This window comes from Macrobrachium rosenbergii, chromosome 19 (genome assembly GCF_040412425.1).
Source record: "Macrobrachium rosenbergii isolate ZJJX-2024 chromosome 19, ASM4041242v1, whole genome shotgun sequence".
Taxonomy (NCBI): domain Eukaryota; kingdom Metazoa; phylum Arthropoda; class Malacostraca; order Decapoda; family Palaemonidae; genus Macrobrachium; species Macrobrachium rosenbergii.
Window position 1 is genome coordinate 31,276,013 of NC_089759.1, and position 18,643 is coordinate 31,294,655.

General features: G+C 36.2%; 2 protein-coding genes across 2 annotated transcripts; both read left to right on the top strand.

The window, feature by feature from the left end:
* Positions 1-5,686: 5,686 nt before the first annotated feature.
* LOC136848531 (gelsolin-related protein of 125 kDa-like) lies at positions 5,687-6,127 on the top strand. The gene has a single exon (XM_067120801.1). The coding sequence runs from the start codon at positions 5,687-5,689 to the stop codon at positions 6,125-6,127; it is 441 nt and encodes a 146-aa protein (XP_066976902.1).
* Positions 6,128-12,649: 6,522 nt separating this feature from the next.
* LOC136848481 (cuticle protein 19.8-like) lies at positions 12,650-15,045 on the top strand. The gene is made up of 3 exons (XM_067120758.1): positions 12,650-12,691; positions 14,108-14,491; positions 14,633-15,045. The coding sequence occupies exons 1-3, from the start codon at positions 12,677-12,679 to the stop codon at positions 14,906-14,908; spliced, it is 675 nt and encodes a 224-aa protein (XP_066976859.1). The 5' UTR covers positions 12,650-12,676; the 3' UTR covers positions 14,909-15,045.
* The last annotated feature ends 3,598 nt before the right edge of the window (positions 15,046-18,643 follow it).

Sequence of the window (18,643 nt, forward strand, 5' to 3'; positions counted from 1 at the left end):
GGGTTTAATCTCAACTTTACAGAGGCACCGGATCATAATAATTATCCTTGATTTTTTTCTTGGTGCCGTCTTGGATGTTCTAGATCTCTGGGTACATCCTGGTCTCAGTGAAATACACCGAAGTGAAATGACTGGGTCATAGTTGAGTTTCTGTTTCTTAGGAATTATAGATATCTAGTTCACAATTTTTGTTTCTGTCTATTACCAATATGAAGTTCAATTTTTACATGCCATGATTAGTCACTTAGTGCTACCAGCAATTCATCGAATTACTTGCAGTCTTGTCTGCGTCAGGTTTGTTGGTCTCCATCCTCGACATTCAAGAACTGTTCAGAATGCTCCTTTATAATCGCAAGACTGTTTTCTATTCAGACATAACTCTCTCCATTCACATCTGTCATTCCAAAATCCACAACCATTAGCCTTTCTCTCTGATGTTTTACTCCCTTCCTGTACACCATTTTTCCCTTTTTAAGTGCTTCCTCCAATTTCACTTTTAATTTTTATTCTTCCTTTAATTTCGTCTCGCTTACCTTATCACTCCCCTTGCATTTAAAAACAGCAGGTTATTCTCCTTTTTCCATTCAGGTTCACCTGAAACAATTGTTTTTTTTTCACTGGCTCTCTAATTCTATTACCTCATCACTTTATGTTTATACTACTTCTTCCTGTTCAGTATACATGCAAGCTCTTCGTGCTGACTCAGGTACCCTAATTTATCCATGCTTTTTTCATACTCCGGTTGAACTCTTCCCACTTGACGTCTTTCACCATAGCCCATTTTTCATCTTTTCTCCTCTTTGCCATACTCATTTTTTTTTCATCAAATTCAGTTGCCTTGATAGCATTTATAGCCACACTTTGAGACTTTGCTCTGCAGCTGAAACTACCTAGTATTTTAAAATCTGTATCAATCAAATAATGATCAGATATACCTCCAGCCATATGTAATCTTAAAATTGCAGAAATCAATTGATAATGGAAATATTTATAATATTAATTTAGTTTAAAAACAAAACGATTAGTTTTTGGCTTTCTTTTTGTGCTATATTGACTCTTGCTCCAAATGCATCACAAATTTATCAATAAATACTTATTTAACCGCTGAAGTTGATTTTCTTGATGTCGTTGCCACTGGTAATAATAGCGATTGAGGTTAAACAAATCAAACTGATTATTTGGCTGGCGAAATTAATGTGCTTGTTGAGGCTGGCACAGAGGATATAATTTTCTGGTAGAAGTTACAATGTAGGTTAAAGTAATCACGCTCTACTTACAGGACAGACACGTAGCTACTATCCAACAGTACATGCTAAAGAATGGTGTATCAGGTACATCTTAAGCAGAATGATAATCAGATACTGGTGATTCTCCTTTGACGTGGATCAACATGTAATTAGGATATGAGTTAATGGTATTCTTTTCTCTTTACTGTGTCTATCAGTATAACCCTTTGGAGGAAAATATGCAGTATTAGGTTAATTTTCCAAATGATTAACTTTCCTGAGATCTTTTAACTTGGCAGTTGCAAACTATTTTATATATATATATATATATATATATATATATATATATATATATATATATATATATATATATATATATATATATATATATATATATATATATATATATATATATATATATATACATAATATATATGTGTGTATAGCCTTCCACTTTCTCAGTAAGTCTTTATGGGGATGAAGCTGCAAACCCCAAGTCCATACATTGACACCAGCAGACGATAGCTTCCATTTACAGGTGGGTGGGAGGAAGATGCACCCTGGAATGATTCATGGATCTAGCAAACGTCAACCGAACGCTGCAGCACTAAGCAACGTCATTGCCCTTGGCTGATTACAGTTGAACTGTCCTTAATTACCTTGCGTTGTCATCATCCTTATCTATAATCTGTGAAATTTTCTCTCAACATTAGCAAATTAACTGAGGTGCTCATCCCAAGAGCTAACGTCCTGCTACTGAACCCATAATAATCATCATTATTATGCTACTGTATCAAGAATAGTTGTACCGTTACACTTATCGGAAATGAATAAGCCATTGAGCAACGGCGAATCTAGATCACGCTCTATATAAGAGTTAGAGACAACGCGTCCTAAGTCATTGTCGTTTTGCCATCGTCGTTGTCAACATGGGAATCAAGGTAAGGCGCAGATATGTTGCTACTCCGGATTAGTTTCTTCACTTCTAGATTATATCTGAGTTTCGTTGTCCAAGCATGTAAATTTCATTAGCTAACTACTCTAGTGCTTAGTACTATTTCAATATCAACTTATGGTTTTTATTTATTTTCTCTTTGGAATATCCCAGTATTTTCATTAGATTACTAAATTAAGCAAAGACCTGAAGGAATTGTTGTTTATAATACAAACATATGCATATTTTTTTTACTGTGTTCATCTCTTTAAAATACCTTTATAGAACTGAATTAGAATATAGTAATAAGTGACACACAAAATTTACGTTCTTAGACATGAAAATCTTTATAAAAAATATAAACTAACAACTAGTATCGCAAAAAATATAAAGAAGTTAGAGCAAATACACTGAATTTTCCCATTCTAACTTGAAAATTTTTAAAGGTTCACATAAAGTACATTGAGATGATGAACAAAATTGGTTCGATGTAGTCAAACATTAAATGTAGTTAAACACTGCATCTGTCTTGTATTACGTTCAGGTTCACAGAAGGTAAACCTATTATCTTTGCAGATAAACGCACTCATCATAACCCTACACGCAATTGCAGCTAACGGAAACTTTCCTAGCAGAACTTCATCTACACAGGTAACTCCACTGCCCACGGAACCTCTACTTCTACACCTTGTACCATCTTCTCTGGATCAACCATTGCCATTCAGGCAGTCAGAACACCAACCTCCACCTCTAAATCTCCACTCTTTCGGATCATCCTCAGCTGCCTCTGAAGTTACTGGGCCCCTAATCAAAAGTTTTGGTGCTGTCACCCCAAATTCTGTCACGTACTCCAGCCCAAGTTCTAGGACACAACCTACTCAGCCGTCGTCCACTTTACAACAGTCAGGTCCTATTAAATTGTCTCCCGTTTTTGCTGATTCACAGAGTCCTGTTCAAGCAGAGAAACGCTTCTTGAGCCTAGGTAGCACACTATTTCCAGTACTGCATCCCTTCCATTCAGGTCCAGGAGGACCACTTTCTCTGATTCATATTCCTGTTATAGCACATGGTCCAGGGAATCCCGTTTCGATATCGTTCCCTACAACTGGCCTAACTTCTTCGATTGTAGCGGCTGTTGGTTCAAAATTTCCTTTTCTGGGAATAACGACTAAAAAAGATGGTTTTCGCGCTTCTCTTGACCAACCTTCTTTAGCTCTAACAAATCCCTCAGGAGTATCTAGTTCTGCTCATCACCACTTGTTTATGTCTCCTACAACACCAGTGCCATCACCAACAGATAAGGTAAGCATCGTAAAATTTATTTCTTTTAGTCCGTTTGTTTGGGATAGATGTGTGTTGTGAAGAAAAAGAACTTGAAAAAATCATCCGCTCCGTTACAGAGTGACTAATCTATTAGTTTTGCCAACCTGCGTCCAGTACACGAGTGCTTGCAGACTACAACAGTCTTGATGCCAATTAATTTGCTAATTTAATTATCTATTTTACATCTCCTTACAGATATTTCCGGAGCCTCATTATGGTTTCGGTTACATAGTGAATGATGAACACTCAAGAAACAATTTCGCCCACCAAGAGACTCGGAAAGGCCAAGACACCCTCGGCTATTATGAAGTCTTACTACCCGGCGGTCTTCTCCAGAGGGTGAGCTACTCAGTACAAGGTGACGGCGGTTACGTCCCTCAGGTTGCTTATGAAAACGTTTAGTTCGCTATTCTTCTTCTTCCCTAGTCATTCTGTGTCACTGTGAAGTATCAATGATTTGTAATTCGCTGCATCTCTACGTTCTTCATTGTTGAATATGTTTTTTTTTTATTATTGTTGAATGTGTTTTTTTTTATTGTTGAACACATGCTTTTTTGTTATTGCTGAATATGTGTTTTTGTTAGTGTGTATGTTTAAGCCATGTTGAATCTGATATCGTTTTCCTTTTTTTAATCAACTACTATTTATTTTTCACTGTTTCTGAGGATTCAGTTTAATTTCCTGATTTACCAATATCTAGCTACGATATAATTGGTAATTATTATCATATCTGACTATGATATCAATGGTAATTATTATTGTTTTAGAAGGAGTCCCTCTTTTAGGGCGGTGTTATTGAAAATAATTGCCGTTTCAGTGGAATTCAGCTAAAACAGGCTTCTCTACTTTTCTCTGCTGATGGCAGTGATAGGAGAAGCTAGCAGGATAGTGCATGCCGCTTCAGCGATGATATCAGTCAAATGTAGCAGATAAATATTCCTAAAAGTTTACAGCTAGATGAACAAGTGAAGAAGCTGTACATAAGGAAAAACGCTGAAGTCCTATTCTCTATAAGACAGATAGATAGGAAATAGTTACCAGTGCAGGATTATGTGAATTCACTTTGAACACACATAGTTCACCATAATTACTATCTTCTGAAATGATAAGCTGTTAGTAATTGAAGTCCTATTAATGTTTAATGGATAGAAAAGTTGTTACACTGTTAAAATAAATAACCTGACATCAGCTAAACCAAAAAGTGACTGTTTCATTAATTGATTAGTTGATTTACATCAAACAACATCAACTATGCACACACATACGTACAACAACGCAAACATATGATACACACGCACACATATACATACATACATACAGTATATTATTATATATATATATATATATATATATATATATATATATATATATATACATACAGTATATACATACTGTGTATACTTACACTCTAATCCAGGATCTAATAAGCTGGTAAACATATTATCAGCAAATGTGTTGATGATGCAAATAAAAATGATATAAAAGAATGTAAGTTCTGAACAACTGACAGAACAAATAAAGGATATAGTGTATAATATTTCTAATCTCGACAAGATTGGAAATAAGTCTGAAGTAATTGTTTGTTGATTTTCCTCTTAGAAGTTATGTCTGAGGAAACTTATAGGAACTGAAGGAAAAATGGAGAGTTCTTTGTATGATTCGATTATTTTGACATTTAAGGAAGAGGACGTTCGAGAGAAAGGTTGTTGCTACTGTACCCAGAGAAAATACGTAGTGTACTGTATCGGAAAATAAAACTAGAGACAACTGAATAAGCACATTAATGCAATCCGCAACTGTACATCACAAGAAATATTGCATGAAGTTACTCAGAAATGTTAATGTAAAAATCTAATAAAAGCTAATTTTGTGTAGGTTAACATTCCTGTATGACAATCACAGAGAAACAATACGCCATCCAAATTATTTAACGTTCAGATACCTCTTAATAACATAACCGTCGATTTTCTCCCAGATGATTGCGTAGTCACCGACCACCTAATTACACTTATTATGCGACCCACGCCTTACCTCCACATCTAGGTCGATTACTTATTTTTAGGACAACGATGCCGTAAATAAGGATAAGATTTCATGCGCTTTGACAGAAATGAAAAACAAATCATAATAAAAAGGAGTCTTGAGGATTCGACTGGGAATTTTACTGAATTCGTCACTGAAACTGAGGCAAACAGTTAAGGAAATGGAACTGAGGCAAACAGTTAAGGAAATGGAACTGAGGCAAACAGTTAAGGAAATGGAGCTGAGGCAAACAGTTAAGGAAATGGAACTGAGGCAGACAGTTAAGGAAATGGAACTGAGGCAAACAGTTAAGGAAATGGAACTGAGGCAAACAGTTAAGGAAATGGAACTGAGGCAGACAGTTAAGGAAATGGAACTGAGGCAGACAGTTAAGGAAATGGAACTGAGGCAGACAGTTAAGGAAATGGAACTGAGGCAAACAGTTAAGGAAATGGAACTGAGGCAAACAGTTAAGGAAATGGAACTGAGGCAGACAGTTAAGGAAATGGAACTGAGGCAGACAGTTAAGGAAATGGAACTGAGGCAAACAGTTAAGGAAATGGAACTGAGGCAAACAGTTAAGGAAATGGAACTGAGGCAAACAGTTAGGAAATGGAGCTGAGGCAAACAGTTAAGGAAATGGAACTGAGGCAAACAGTTAAGGAAATGGAACTGAGGCAAACAGTTAAGGAAATGGAAGGCAGACAGTTCGGGAAATGGAACTGAGGCAAACAGTTAAGGAAATCAACAAAATGCAGACAGTTAATGAAATTGAGGCAAACAGTTAAGAAATGGAACTGAGGCAAACAGTTAAGGAAATGGAACTGAGGCAGACAGTTGAAATGGAACTGTCAGTTGGCAAGAAACAAGGCAAACAGTTAAGGAAATGGAACTGAGGCAAACAGTTAAAAATGGAACTGAGGCAGACAGTTAAATGGAATTGAGGCAAACAGAATGGAACTGAGGAGATGAAATGGAACTGAGGCAGACAGTTAAGAAAATGGAACTGAGGCAGACAGTTTAGGAAATGGAACTGAGGCAGACAGTTCAGAAATGGAACTGGGCAAACAGTTAAGGAAATGGAACTGAGGCAAACAGTTGAAAATGGAACTGAGTGAGCAGTTGAAATGGAACTGAGGCAGACAGTTAGGAAATGGAACTGAGGCAGACAGTTAAGGAAATGGAATTGAAAACAGTTCCAGTGAAATGGAACTGTATGCAGACAGTTATGGAAATGGAGCTGAGTTAAACAGTTGAAAATGGAACTGAGGCAAACAGGAGGAAATGGAGCTACCTTGCAAACAGTTAAGAAAAAGGCAAGCATTCAAATGGAACTGAGGCCAGTTAAGGAAATGGAACTGAGGCAGACAGTTACCAATGGAACTGAGGCAGACAGTTAAGGAAATGGAGCTGAGGCAAACAGTTCAGAATGGAACTGAGGCAAAAAACAAATGGAAGATATCAGTTAAGTAAATGGAACTGAGGCAGACAGTTAAGGAAATGGAGCTGAGGCAAACAGTTAAGGAAATGGAACTGAGGCAGACAGTTAAGGAAATGAAACTACACAGTCGTTACAGGAAGCAAATCAAGGTCAACAAAATGAGTATTAATGTAATTTGGCCGTAAGAGTGGCAAGATGTTAACGGGAGGCTTGTACCTGTCTTGGCAAGAGACAAACGGTTACTAAAAATATCTTCAGAATTAAAGATTGGCAGAATGACTTCAAGAGATGACTGGTAACGCATAAGAATCTGTTATCATAAAGTTTTATATATAAGTTTATATAATTCAGTAATTTGCCCTGGGAAGATATAACTGAAGCTGAATAATTACCTAGTGAGCTGTGAATGAATTCCAACAGTTACTAAGCATAATATATGTCTGTATGAAATTTCCATTGAAACTCAGCTTTTAATGAAATGCTTGCTCATATGGAACTCTCAGTTATAAATGGTGAACAGAAGTACAACAAGAGAAAGAACTACCTTGCCAGTTTAAGTAAACGCGCATTCAAATTTGCCGGTCCACAATATTACTTATAATATCATTCATAGCAACACCCGCAGCGCGAGTACATTGTGTCAGAAGAACGCAAAAACAAACAAGATATTATTCGTAACTGAACAGGGATTTTTCAGGCAATCTTAACAGTATCTTTAACTTTGCCAAGGCCTCCTCAACTATCAACGGTCACGGTCCTCTTTCAGGCATCGATTAAATTAAACTAGCAATTTGATCCCATTTACATCTAGAGTCTGAGAAAAATAGTATTCCTTGAAATTCAAAAATGGAGTAACCGAGAGAAAGGTACTCGAAAAAGTGCTCTAAAAAATAGAGCACTTTCCATCTCTCTAGAGCCCTTAGGTGCAACACAAGGTTGACTGACTGACTGGGGATTATTTGACGTCGTACAGATGGTCCCCGATGCCGAGTGAAACATAAGGGAATATAACCCTCTCATTATTGGTGAAACCTTGTAAATTACTTGGATAGAAATGGGTTGTGTTTATGAAACTACTGGAGTAAGATAAGGTAGATTTATTTCTGGAAATAATGCTCACGTATAACAACAATACCTGGTAATATACATAGCAATAAAATATTTGTGATTTAGACAAGGTCATTGTTCAGAGGTGGTAACAGGCACGAAGGGATGTGCTTTTAAAGTCCTTGGGTTAAGGCTTGACCAGATGTTTTATGTCAAGATTTTGCCACAGACCAAAAGGAAAAAACATTTTAGCGTAGAATTTGCTGAAATAAAACATATCAGATAATAGTCCAGTCCAATGGAAAATCAAAAACCAGATAACCAATTTACTTGGTGGAGGTTTGACAGGGTCGAAACATGAGGAGAAAAGCACCCCCAAAACCTCCGGATTTGAAAGCAATGAAGCGTGCATCAAACTCTGCATTAAGAGCGCGACTGCGGCCTATATTCTGAACCCTTGATGACAGGAGAAAAGTTCCACGTCATAAACAACCACTACCAAAAAGATATTTTTGCCAGTTGCATATAAATTTGCTTGGGCCTAACTCTCTAAGGGATAAGAAGAGCAGAGTGGGATCGTAGTATCTTCCTTTAGACATGACGTCGGTGGTTGTCGGAATGCTCATATTTTGTGAGTCTGTGGTTTTTGTTCGAAAGGCAAGTCAGTCAACGTCGATGGTGTCATTGTGTCACAACCTATCTCGTAAGTTACTCTCAAGTTCATGGAGGAACTTTTGAGCTTTTCAATCACAGGTTATTGTTACCATTTGTTGAACGATGAGATAAAACCAATCTATTCCTCTTTTATACCTGAAAATAATAATGTACACCCTCTCTCATTAACGTTTCTGATCCGTACAGACCATCCAATACCATGATTTTCAATAGCTTTGGCCCCGTCCAATTAATCACATCTCTCGAGGCCCTACAGAACTGATCAAAACCAGTTTTGGTAAAGCTATCGTGAAGGAAGCATTCTCCGTTATATGTTGTATAAGAATACCATATTTATAAAGTCTAATACAGTATGATAATCAGATACGGAATGGTCAACATAGAATAATTATCCATGTTATCAGCCGGCTGTGATAGGATGGAGTGTGAGGATGCAGGAAATGGAGTGAGAAATACACAAAAAGAGAGACATAAAACTGCTCATTTGCATTTTCTGTTGTTTCATGAAAGTATGAATGAAAATTAAATGTTTAATGTTCTTACTAAATTTAAGACGATTGAAAGTTTTGAGGAAAGATATTTCAAAGCAGTTGCACATACATGCAACTGCTTAATTTTATCATTCGTATGACGGTTCGCGACATATCTCAGAGCCTAATAATTGATAAAAAAACAAGTGCGTTCAAAGCTACAGAAAACAAACATATCACAATATATCATATCATATCAGGTGATACGCCAAGATAGTTTAGCATTTGCTTATTGTTTTTTTTTACAAGGAGATTGAGAAACATGGGGAGCATTGAGACTTAGAGAATTATATATATATATATATATATATATATATATAAACTTAGAGAATGATATATATATATATATATATATATATATATATATATATATATATATATATATATATATATATATATATATATATATATATATATATATATATATATATATATGCGTATGAGTGTGCAAGACTGACTTTGCATTTAGTAGCTATAGGTATAAAAATGAGAAAACATTTGCATAAATATTTATACGCGTATGTCAGTATGGATGGAGAAATGAAAATAATAATAATAATAATTTCACTAAAGAGATTTAGATGTAGGAATTGTAGAGGATGCTGACCAGGTATGATACCATTAAGAGACGCGTAAAACTTTTCAAAAAATAATGATTTAAACACTAAATGATGAGGAATGACATGCTCAGTAAGTCAGACATAAAGATTTTAAAAAATCCTTATTGCTTCCAGTATAAATCTGGAGGAGACCACATCCATGGTTGAAAAACCTAAATGCCCGCAGTGTTGTTTAGATTTCGCAGTCCTTGGGACATGAAGGGTGCCTTGCTTGTAAAATACCTGCTAGTTTGCTTCGGTGGACACAAGTGAAAACGATGATGGTGGTTCCATTTGATGCGGACGTCGGTACAAAGAGGACTAGTTGTAAAAACATATGATTAGTGATTGCACAAAATGTCAGATAATAAAGTACAATTACATAAATAAAAGGAAGAATACCCTCGTAGGGTTTAGATGAAAACGGGAGCGGAAGAAAATTGAGCGGGGACTACAATGGTTATTTGATAGAGGATTAATGGTTTAAATGTCAGAAGAAAGGAGATCCTGTGGTTATTAGGGGTTATGTTACTCACGAGGGAGATCAGTGCACCTCATGCCGTCAGTGCAACTGTGAGGTGCACTGTAGGCATTACTTAAGGTTCTTTGCAGCGTGCCTTCTGCCCCTAGCTGCAATCCCTTTCGCTTCTTTTACTGTACCTCCTTTCATACTATCTTCCATCTTACTTTCCACCCTCTCCTAACAATTGACTCAGTGCAACTGCGAGGTTTTCCTCCTGTTACGCCTTTCAAGCCTTCTCACTGTCATTTTCCAGTTCAGCTCTGAATGACCTCATAGGTCCCAGTGCTTGGCCTTAGGCCCAAAGTCTATATTCAATCAGTCAATCAATCAATCAAACGAGGGAGAAGAGGTTAAGGAGGAAAAAGGAAGCTAGAGCCTCGCAAGTATCGTGAAAGGAGCCAACCAATGTCGAGGAAGGCAAATGAAGGGATTACATGAACAGATTAGTAAGCCAAACCTTTCTAAAAGAAACGAAAGCCTGATAAAATTAGGTAAAATTCTCAGGTCAAACAGTGCATAAGTGCCTTTCGTATATTCAGGAAAACGTTCTCCAAACAAGCATTTTTTGCTGTTGATATTCCTGTTTCCTTTATTGAAGGATAAGAAAAGAGACTGAATAATAAGATGCATACTGATTATTCGTACTAGCTGGTTGGGATATTTTTCTGGTTAAGGTGGGAATTTGTGATTTTCATTAGATTTTAATTCTAATTCATTATGATTACCGTCCAGTTGTGCCAGTTGGTCTTACTAGTATAATAAAACAGAATTGGGTGTGAGAATGGAAACATCACACCATGCATTACATAACGAACACTACGTCAATCGGTCCCGCAAAGCAGTAGATTGTTTATATGGCTTAATCTGACTATATTAGGAATCTCTCTCTCTCTCTCTCTCTCTCTCTCTCTCTCTCTCTCTCTCAATATATATATAGATATATTGATAGATTGATAGATAGATAGATAGATATATAATATAAATATAAATATATATATATATATGTATATATATATATATATATATATATATATATATATATATATATATATATATATATATATATATATATATATATATATATATATATATATATATATACTGGAGAGGCTTGCTGGTTAAGTTCATGGTCCTCGGATTACTCAGTCAGAACAGGCTTAATGTGAAGAAATCTTTTCGTCACTTTGAAATTTATTCCCCTTACACTGGTGATAAAAAGAATCGATGTTTGATAGATTTACAAGAGTTTATTTCATAATTAAGGAAAGATGAATGTACTGTTTTGTTGACAGTAATAATTTCTCAATCCGAGGTATATAATTGGTTACATAACTTTCACCCATGTTCCTAATGAGGTAAATAATATTGTAATATATGCACCATATGGGGATTTTCTTATACAGCACAGACTCGCATTAACTTTGTGTAACACCTCGAACTATATTTGTTTATGCGAAAAGACAGAGAGTTATAAAATATTTTAAATAACCTCGAGAGGACAGTTTATTGAATCATACAGCTTTAATGAAATTGAAAGAGAACCTTCTAAAATCCCATCGCACGTTCTTCTTCCACTGAAATATTTCACATCCGGAAATGAAGTTATGTATCAGCCAGTTTGTCCGCAAGGTGTCTAAACTTATGCATAAGTGGAAGGTCAAGGGCATATTTTTAATGGGTGACAGAACATCCAAGGAACAGCTGTGACTGTGTTTGGGAACGACCCTGGATTCGACTGCAGTTCCAGAAATTTGTTGTGTTTCAAACATCGCTAGTGTTATTTTTATTTTTTTTCCTGGTGGAAGGTGCCCTCCAAATTTCTACAGAACAAACAGAAAGATATTATGAGAAAAATTCTGCCACATTTGTGCCACGTACAGGAAATCTCTCAACCCGTATAATTTCTTGTAGATCAAGGCAATGATAAATTCTCTTAACCTTCGGAGGATACTTGCACTCTGAATGCTTTCTCATTCCCTCGTTTTCGTCTGTGTAATAAACGAATCGCTGATATCAAAGGCAGCCTCTCGCACTTAAGCTGCAAATGAAAAAGAATGATGTAAATCAAATCAGCAACCTCTTATTTGTTAGTCTTCACATGGTAGGACCAGGTCATTGACGAACATTATTGGGACGTAATGCTCGTGAAAGTGTTCTTACAGATTCATGACGAGAAAGTGTTGTGGCAAAGTGACTGCTGGAAATACCGGAGACTCATTCGTATACGACGGTTATCTTCATTATGGCGTAATGGCATCTATGCGGGTATCGGCCGAATGAAATAAAGTCCGGCTTCAGTATAAAAGGACGGTGCTGCCGAACTCCGACATTCATTTCTTCGCCGACGTCTCTCAGCATGGATCTTCTCAAGGTATTATAAATCAAAAGGCTCTGTTCCTCGAGTCATTTTTGTTATTGCCGATTTGACGCTGAACTTTCGTGGCAGTTTGTGTTAGTGAAAAATGTTGTTTGTCCTACTAGAAAAAACAGTATTTGATTACTCCATCTTCTCTATAAATAACAAGTTTTACTCTTTACAGACTTTTTAAAATTTGTCGTAAAGTAAAGACCACTTACTGTTTATCTACGTTAAATCCTTCAAGCACAGGAGACAACCTCTTTTAATGCATCGCATTACATTACCTTAGTTTTTCATGAATTATGATCTATAATACGTTTTGATAAATTAAGGATTTTAGCGACTCAGATTTTGAAAAATCAAGGTTTTATGACCACAATATTACCATTAGATAACATAGAAAATATGGTAGCGTCAGTAAATTTGGCTTATTCTGAGAACATTTTGCTAAACTTGGGCGTTTGATCTGATCCTTTCAGCAAATTGAGGCTGTTGCTCCTGATCATGGAACTGAAACGACTCCGCATTTATTCATAAATTGAGCATTTCCACAGTTTAAGTAGGCTCTTACTTTTTTCACAGACGTAACATTGGAACATGAATTGATGAATATCATCATTTTACAGCTCGCAAAGTTTGATCACATGATGATTAACGACTGAACGGATTAGACTGAAAGCAGTGTCTATCAGTGAGATTATGGAAACTTTACTGGGTGCTCTTACTGCAGGAAAGTCTCGTATTCATTTTATCCCTTAAAATCAGAAGTGTTGTCTCTATCTCAGCAATGAATGGGTTTTCGTAATCTGGGTATTTTGATTTTTGATTCTTAGTATTTAATCTATCAGCTTTTTATGAAGCTTTCGTTCATTTGCTTCGCTGTTTTAATTTCTCTTTAAGTATTTCGAATACTACTTTTGTGATTATGCGAGGAGAAAAATTAAGCTACCGCCTGAAATGTTATCAAGAGTTATTTTGTTTTTTTTATAATTGTCCTACTTTAATCAAGCATTCATTGTAAAAAAAAATAGGGCTGAAACATAAGTTAATCACAATGAACTAAAATATAAATTTTTTATCTTATCCGGAAAATCTTGCGGCTCAATGCTTACAGTGAAGAAGTAGTAATATATCATAAGATATCTTCAATTTAGGGTAAAATGAAACATTATGAAAATTAAAACCTTTCTTCTTCTCTAACTCTCCAGGACTCATTGATGGGATATTTGTTATCTTCACTTACACAAAGGTACTTTTTTCCTTTGAGGCTGACAATGATATTTATGATTTTATTGAATAACTACGGTCCAAGGAGCAGATCCTGTATTTTTGACAGGTAGCCTATCGACTAGTACTAATAATTTATGTTGAATACCTATGTATATCAGTAATGGTTATAGCAGTTATAGCACTAATTTTATTTTACAGGTCGTGGTTTTCAGTGCCTTCGCAACTTTGGCGTGTTGTAAATCCCTGGGTCAATACCATTACACCACTCCATCATCTGTTTCTTATAGCACTCCCAGTTCCTTCAGCTATCAGAGCACTGGCTCTCCGCTCTATAATACTGCCTATTCCCAAGGTTTCATACCTCCTTCTCAACAGTCCTTTAATTACAACCCAATTCAAGTGCACACATCCTCCCCAGTTCAGATTTATAGACCAACTCCTTCTCCAGTTTATACATCTACTCTTTCTCCAGTTTATGCATCTACTCTTTCTCCTGCTTACACCTCTACTTCTGTTTATGGTACTCCAACCACTTCCTTCATAAATCGACCAGGACAACTGTATCTTACTCCTGAAATACAGGTAAGCCCCACGAAGCAATATTTAGTAATATGCCAGCCTTCGAATAACAGAAATCTTTAGTTTTTTCGTACTATATTGCACCCAATTATTTAATGTTTTTGAGAGAAAGTTGCCAGTCTAATTTTCATCCTTTTCCTTCAGGGGCCAGCCCAATACAGCTTTGGCTATGCTGTGCAAGATGATCTCACAGGGAATCAATCAGGACACCAAGAGACTCGCAACGGAGACGTTACACAGGGAAGCTACCACGTCAGGCTTCCTGATGGGCGTCTACAGAGGGTGAATTACTCAGTTCAGGGTGGATCAGGATTCGTGGCTGATGTGTCATACGAAGGAACAGCCCAATACCCCATTACCCAGCCACAAAGCGTATACCAGTCTCCCCTCAATTATTATAGGCCAACACATTATGGCTAGTGTCCAGGGTCTTTTTATGAAAGACAACAGAGGTCTCTTTGCTAGACCAAGAAGCCTCCTGTATCAGAAATCAACTTTGCAAGTCCATGCTCTGTGGTCTTTACTTTGGATAATCATGAAATAAAATGTCGCAAATAACAAAATGTGAGTGTTTGCCAAAATTTAACAATCCTTCCCAAGTGGTGATGGGTCCTCATGTGTTTTACAACAAAATGAGATTTTAAGATCGAGTACTTTTGATAGCTTTTAGCTAAAGTCTTCAACTAAAAACTTTAGGATTAGCAATTAATAAGTCGTAAGCGCAAAATACATGAAAGTGGTATACTCACAGACAAACACGATAAGAAATATCAAAAGTGTAAGTATAGAACCTGAATTCAACAAGAATACATATAGCAGAGTTTAAATCAGTTATGAAGGCTAATCAAATAAATTACCCTGCTACTATCCCAAAAAGACTTGGGTTTGAATCCGGGCCAGGGAAGTGCTAAGTCTACACCAGAAAATGAAGGTTTCATTGTAGCCCACCATTTATGTTCCAGAGTTGTACCACCAAGGTATTTTTTTATCTTCAAGTTGCTCTCTCAATCGCAACTCTTAGTTGGGTATGAATATTTTATGTCCAAACAGATCTGCTCCATTGTCAAAGATTATAAACCCCTGTTTCTCCAGGGGAAAGCGTCTACAGTTGTTATTGAATGAGGATTTGTTTTTAATAAGATAAATCAACAAACGAGAGGGAATTCGCTTATTTATTATGTTGACAAAACTTTCTTTTAAAGACGATAGGCATAACTATCTGACACAACTGTGAAAAATTCTGAAGCGAAAGATCATCTGAACTTCTACTCTAGTCTGCTTGAGATATATATATATATATATATATATATATATATATATATATATATATATATATATATATATAAAGACAAAATCCACGAAGGAAAGGGAAACACTGGAGTCGTGCGAAGCTTTTCGACTGGCGTCGAAGTAAAGGAAGCCAGTCGAAAGGCCTCGCAGCACTCCAAAGTTTCTCTTTCCTCCGTGCCAGACGCACGATGATGGCTAACTTTAAAATTAAATCAAATAAAAAAAATTACTGAGGCTAGAGGGCTGCAATTTGGTATGTTTGATGATTGGAGGGTGGATGAGCAACATACCAATTTGCAGCCCTCTAGCCTCAGTAGTTTTTAAGATCTGAGGGCGTACAGAAAAAGTGCGGACGGACAGACAAAACCAATCTATTTCCTCATTATGGCTGAAAATCAAAATGCTTACCCTCTCTGTTTATCGTTTCTGATCCGTACAGACCACCCAATACCTTAGTTTTCAACAGCTGTGGCCCCGTTCAATTAAATACATATCTCTCGCGGCCCCACAGAACTGATCAAAACCGAATTTGGTCAAGCTATCTCGAAGGAACCATTCTCCGTTATACGTTGTAATAAGAATACTATATCTATAAAGACTAGTGCTACAGAAGGATAACCAAATACGGAATGGTCAGCATAGACTAATTATTATCTATTTTATTAGTCGGTTGTGAGGAGACGGTGTGTAAGGATGAAGGAATAGGTATGAGAGAGACAGAAAGCTATTAAAACCCGGATTCCCGGCTGAGGTTCTTAAAGTAAGACATAAAAACAAATATTTTTCTTTTCACCTAAGGCAAAATATATAGAATTTTTGAAGGACATTTCAATGTAGTTACATACACAAAACACTGCTTAATAATGTCATGTGTATTAAGGTCTGAGAGGTACCTCAGAAGCGGGCGAATGTAAAGCTTCAGAAAAAAATCAAAGTAATTTATGTGTAGGCCTATACGTTCTAATCAGGTGATACGTCAGGATAGCTTAGCTGTCACTGTTGCTTTTCTTAAATCGTGACGGGGAGAGTGAGACCGTATGGATCTACGCAAATTTAGGAGAAAGATTTCGGTACACCTCGTATCCTGTATCTGTACATAACGTGCAATGTACTGAAAGGAACACTTGAAAACCACAGACCTTATCTACTCACGAGGACGAGCAAGAAATATGTAATGTTTTATGAACAGGCCAAAGATACAAAAATGACTGATATGTTGAGAAATCCGTACATAATAAAATCAGTATATATATATATATATGTATATATATATATATATATATATATATATATATATATATATATATATATATATATATATATATATATATATATATATATATAATATATATATATATATATATATATATATATATATATATATATATATATATACGCACACACACATATATATATATGTGTGTGTGTAATGTGTACGTGTGTGTTTGTATGGATGGTTTGCCTTTAGTCTCTATAGGTACATAAATGCGAAAACGTTTACGTACATACTCATAACGTGGATGTTAGAACGTATGGATAATCTTTTTATGTGCACCTTGATGACACGTAGAGAGAGAGAGAGAGAGAGAGAGAGAGAAGGAAAAGAACCCGGAATTTAACAGGATCCTCATCCAACGTGGGCAATTCACATCAACTTTTCCTGCTGACGACTATGAGTGTGCGTCTCAATTTTGGCTCAGTTTGCCTGTTCTGGTTACCTTTATGCTGTAGATTCGCACAGTGCGGGGGTACGCTCACTGACATGCTTTAAAATCGGTGGTTTTATTACATGGAGAAACGCTCTTTTGTTTAAGAATTCTTCTTCATTGTCACTTTACGCAAGACCGCTAAACGATTTGTAGTTTTCGTGGAAAAAGTTTTGTTCACTCCAAAGATAAAAAGAATTTACGTAGTGGTGTCAAGTGCTTAAATGCAGACTCGTTTTGACTTCCAGAATTGAATTACATATCGATATTCAGAATACGATATTTGTATAATCGTGTATATTGCATCTACATAAAAATGTTGATTTTTCAATATGAAATCTTCTCAGCCTCCTAAAACGTTAATGCATTTGTTCACGTACTTCAGTGCTGGCGTCCATGCGTTATCATCAAATTTCCCTCATCAATCGTAATCTGATTATGGGATTCTTTGTACATCAAAAAGCATATGGAATCAGCAGGCTACTGAGGAAGATAACCTGTGGATTATATTATCATAATCACATTTCTCAAAACGCGCAGGAAATCACAAGGAATAAACCTCAAACTTCCACACAATTAATGTCCATAAGCGAGAAAAAGTAAAAACAAAACGAAGAATTAAATAAATAATGACAAACAGGGACTGCAAAACATTTTATTTGTCACCCTTCGTTTACGAAACATGAATATCATCCGTTTTGGCAAAATTATTTGGAAAGTGAAGCAAAAATCCAGACTGATACGTTTCATTCGTTATATTTTTCTGGCGTCGTCAGTGTTCATTTATTTCTTAGCGTCACCATTTAACAGCGAACGAGGTGACCATGATGGCAACGAAATTCAGGTGAGTCTTCTCTCTCTCTCTCTCTCTCTCTCTCTCTCTCTCTCTCTCTCTCTCTCTCTCTCTCTCTCTCTCCTATGCTGTTGCTTACATATTCATCCCTTTCAAATTTGTTTGATGACTTTTTAGTTAGCTTTTCATCGATAACATATTAAGGAGTTTAGATAATACAGGCTACTTCTAATTGCAACTTGCTCACTTTTGAATATGATATAAAAATTGGTCGCAATATCTTCTTGAGTTTAGCATGGATGTGCACTTTTTCCGCATATGAGCGGACTGCTCTCTTAAATGTCCGGACACAAAAACTTCTTATGA

Bases quoted from the DNA above. Each gene is read 5' to 3' on its own strand.
- LOC136848531 (XM_067120801.1), top strand. From the start codon at position 5,687: ATGGAACTGAGGCAAACAGTTAAGGAAATGGAACTGAGGCAAACAGTT.
- LOC136848481 (XM_067120758.1), top strand. The intron at 14,492-14,632 runs GTAAGCCCCACG...CTTTTCCTTCAG, and splicing joins ATCTTACTCCTGAAATACAG to GGGCCAGCCCAATACAGCTT.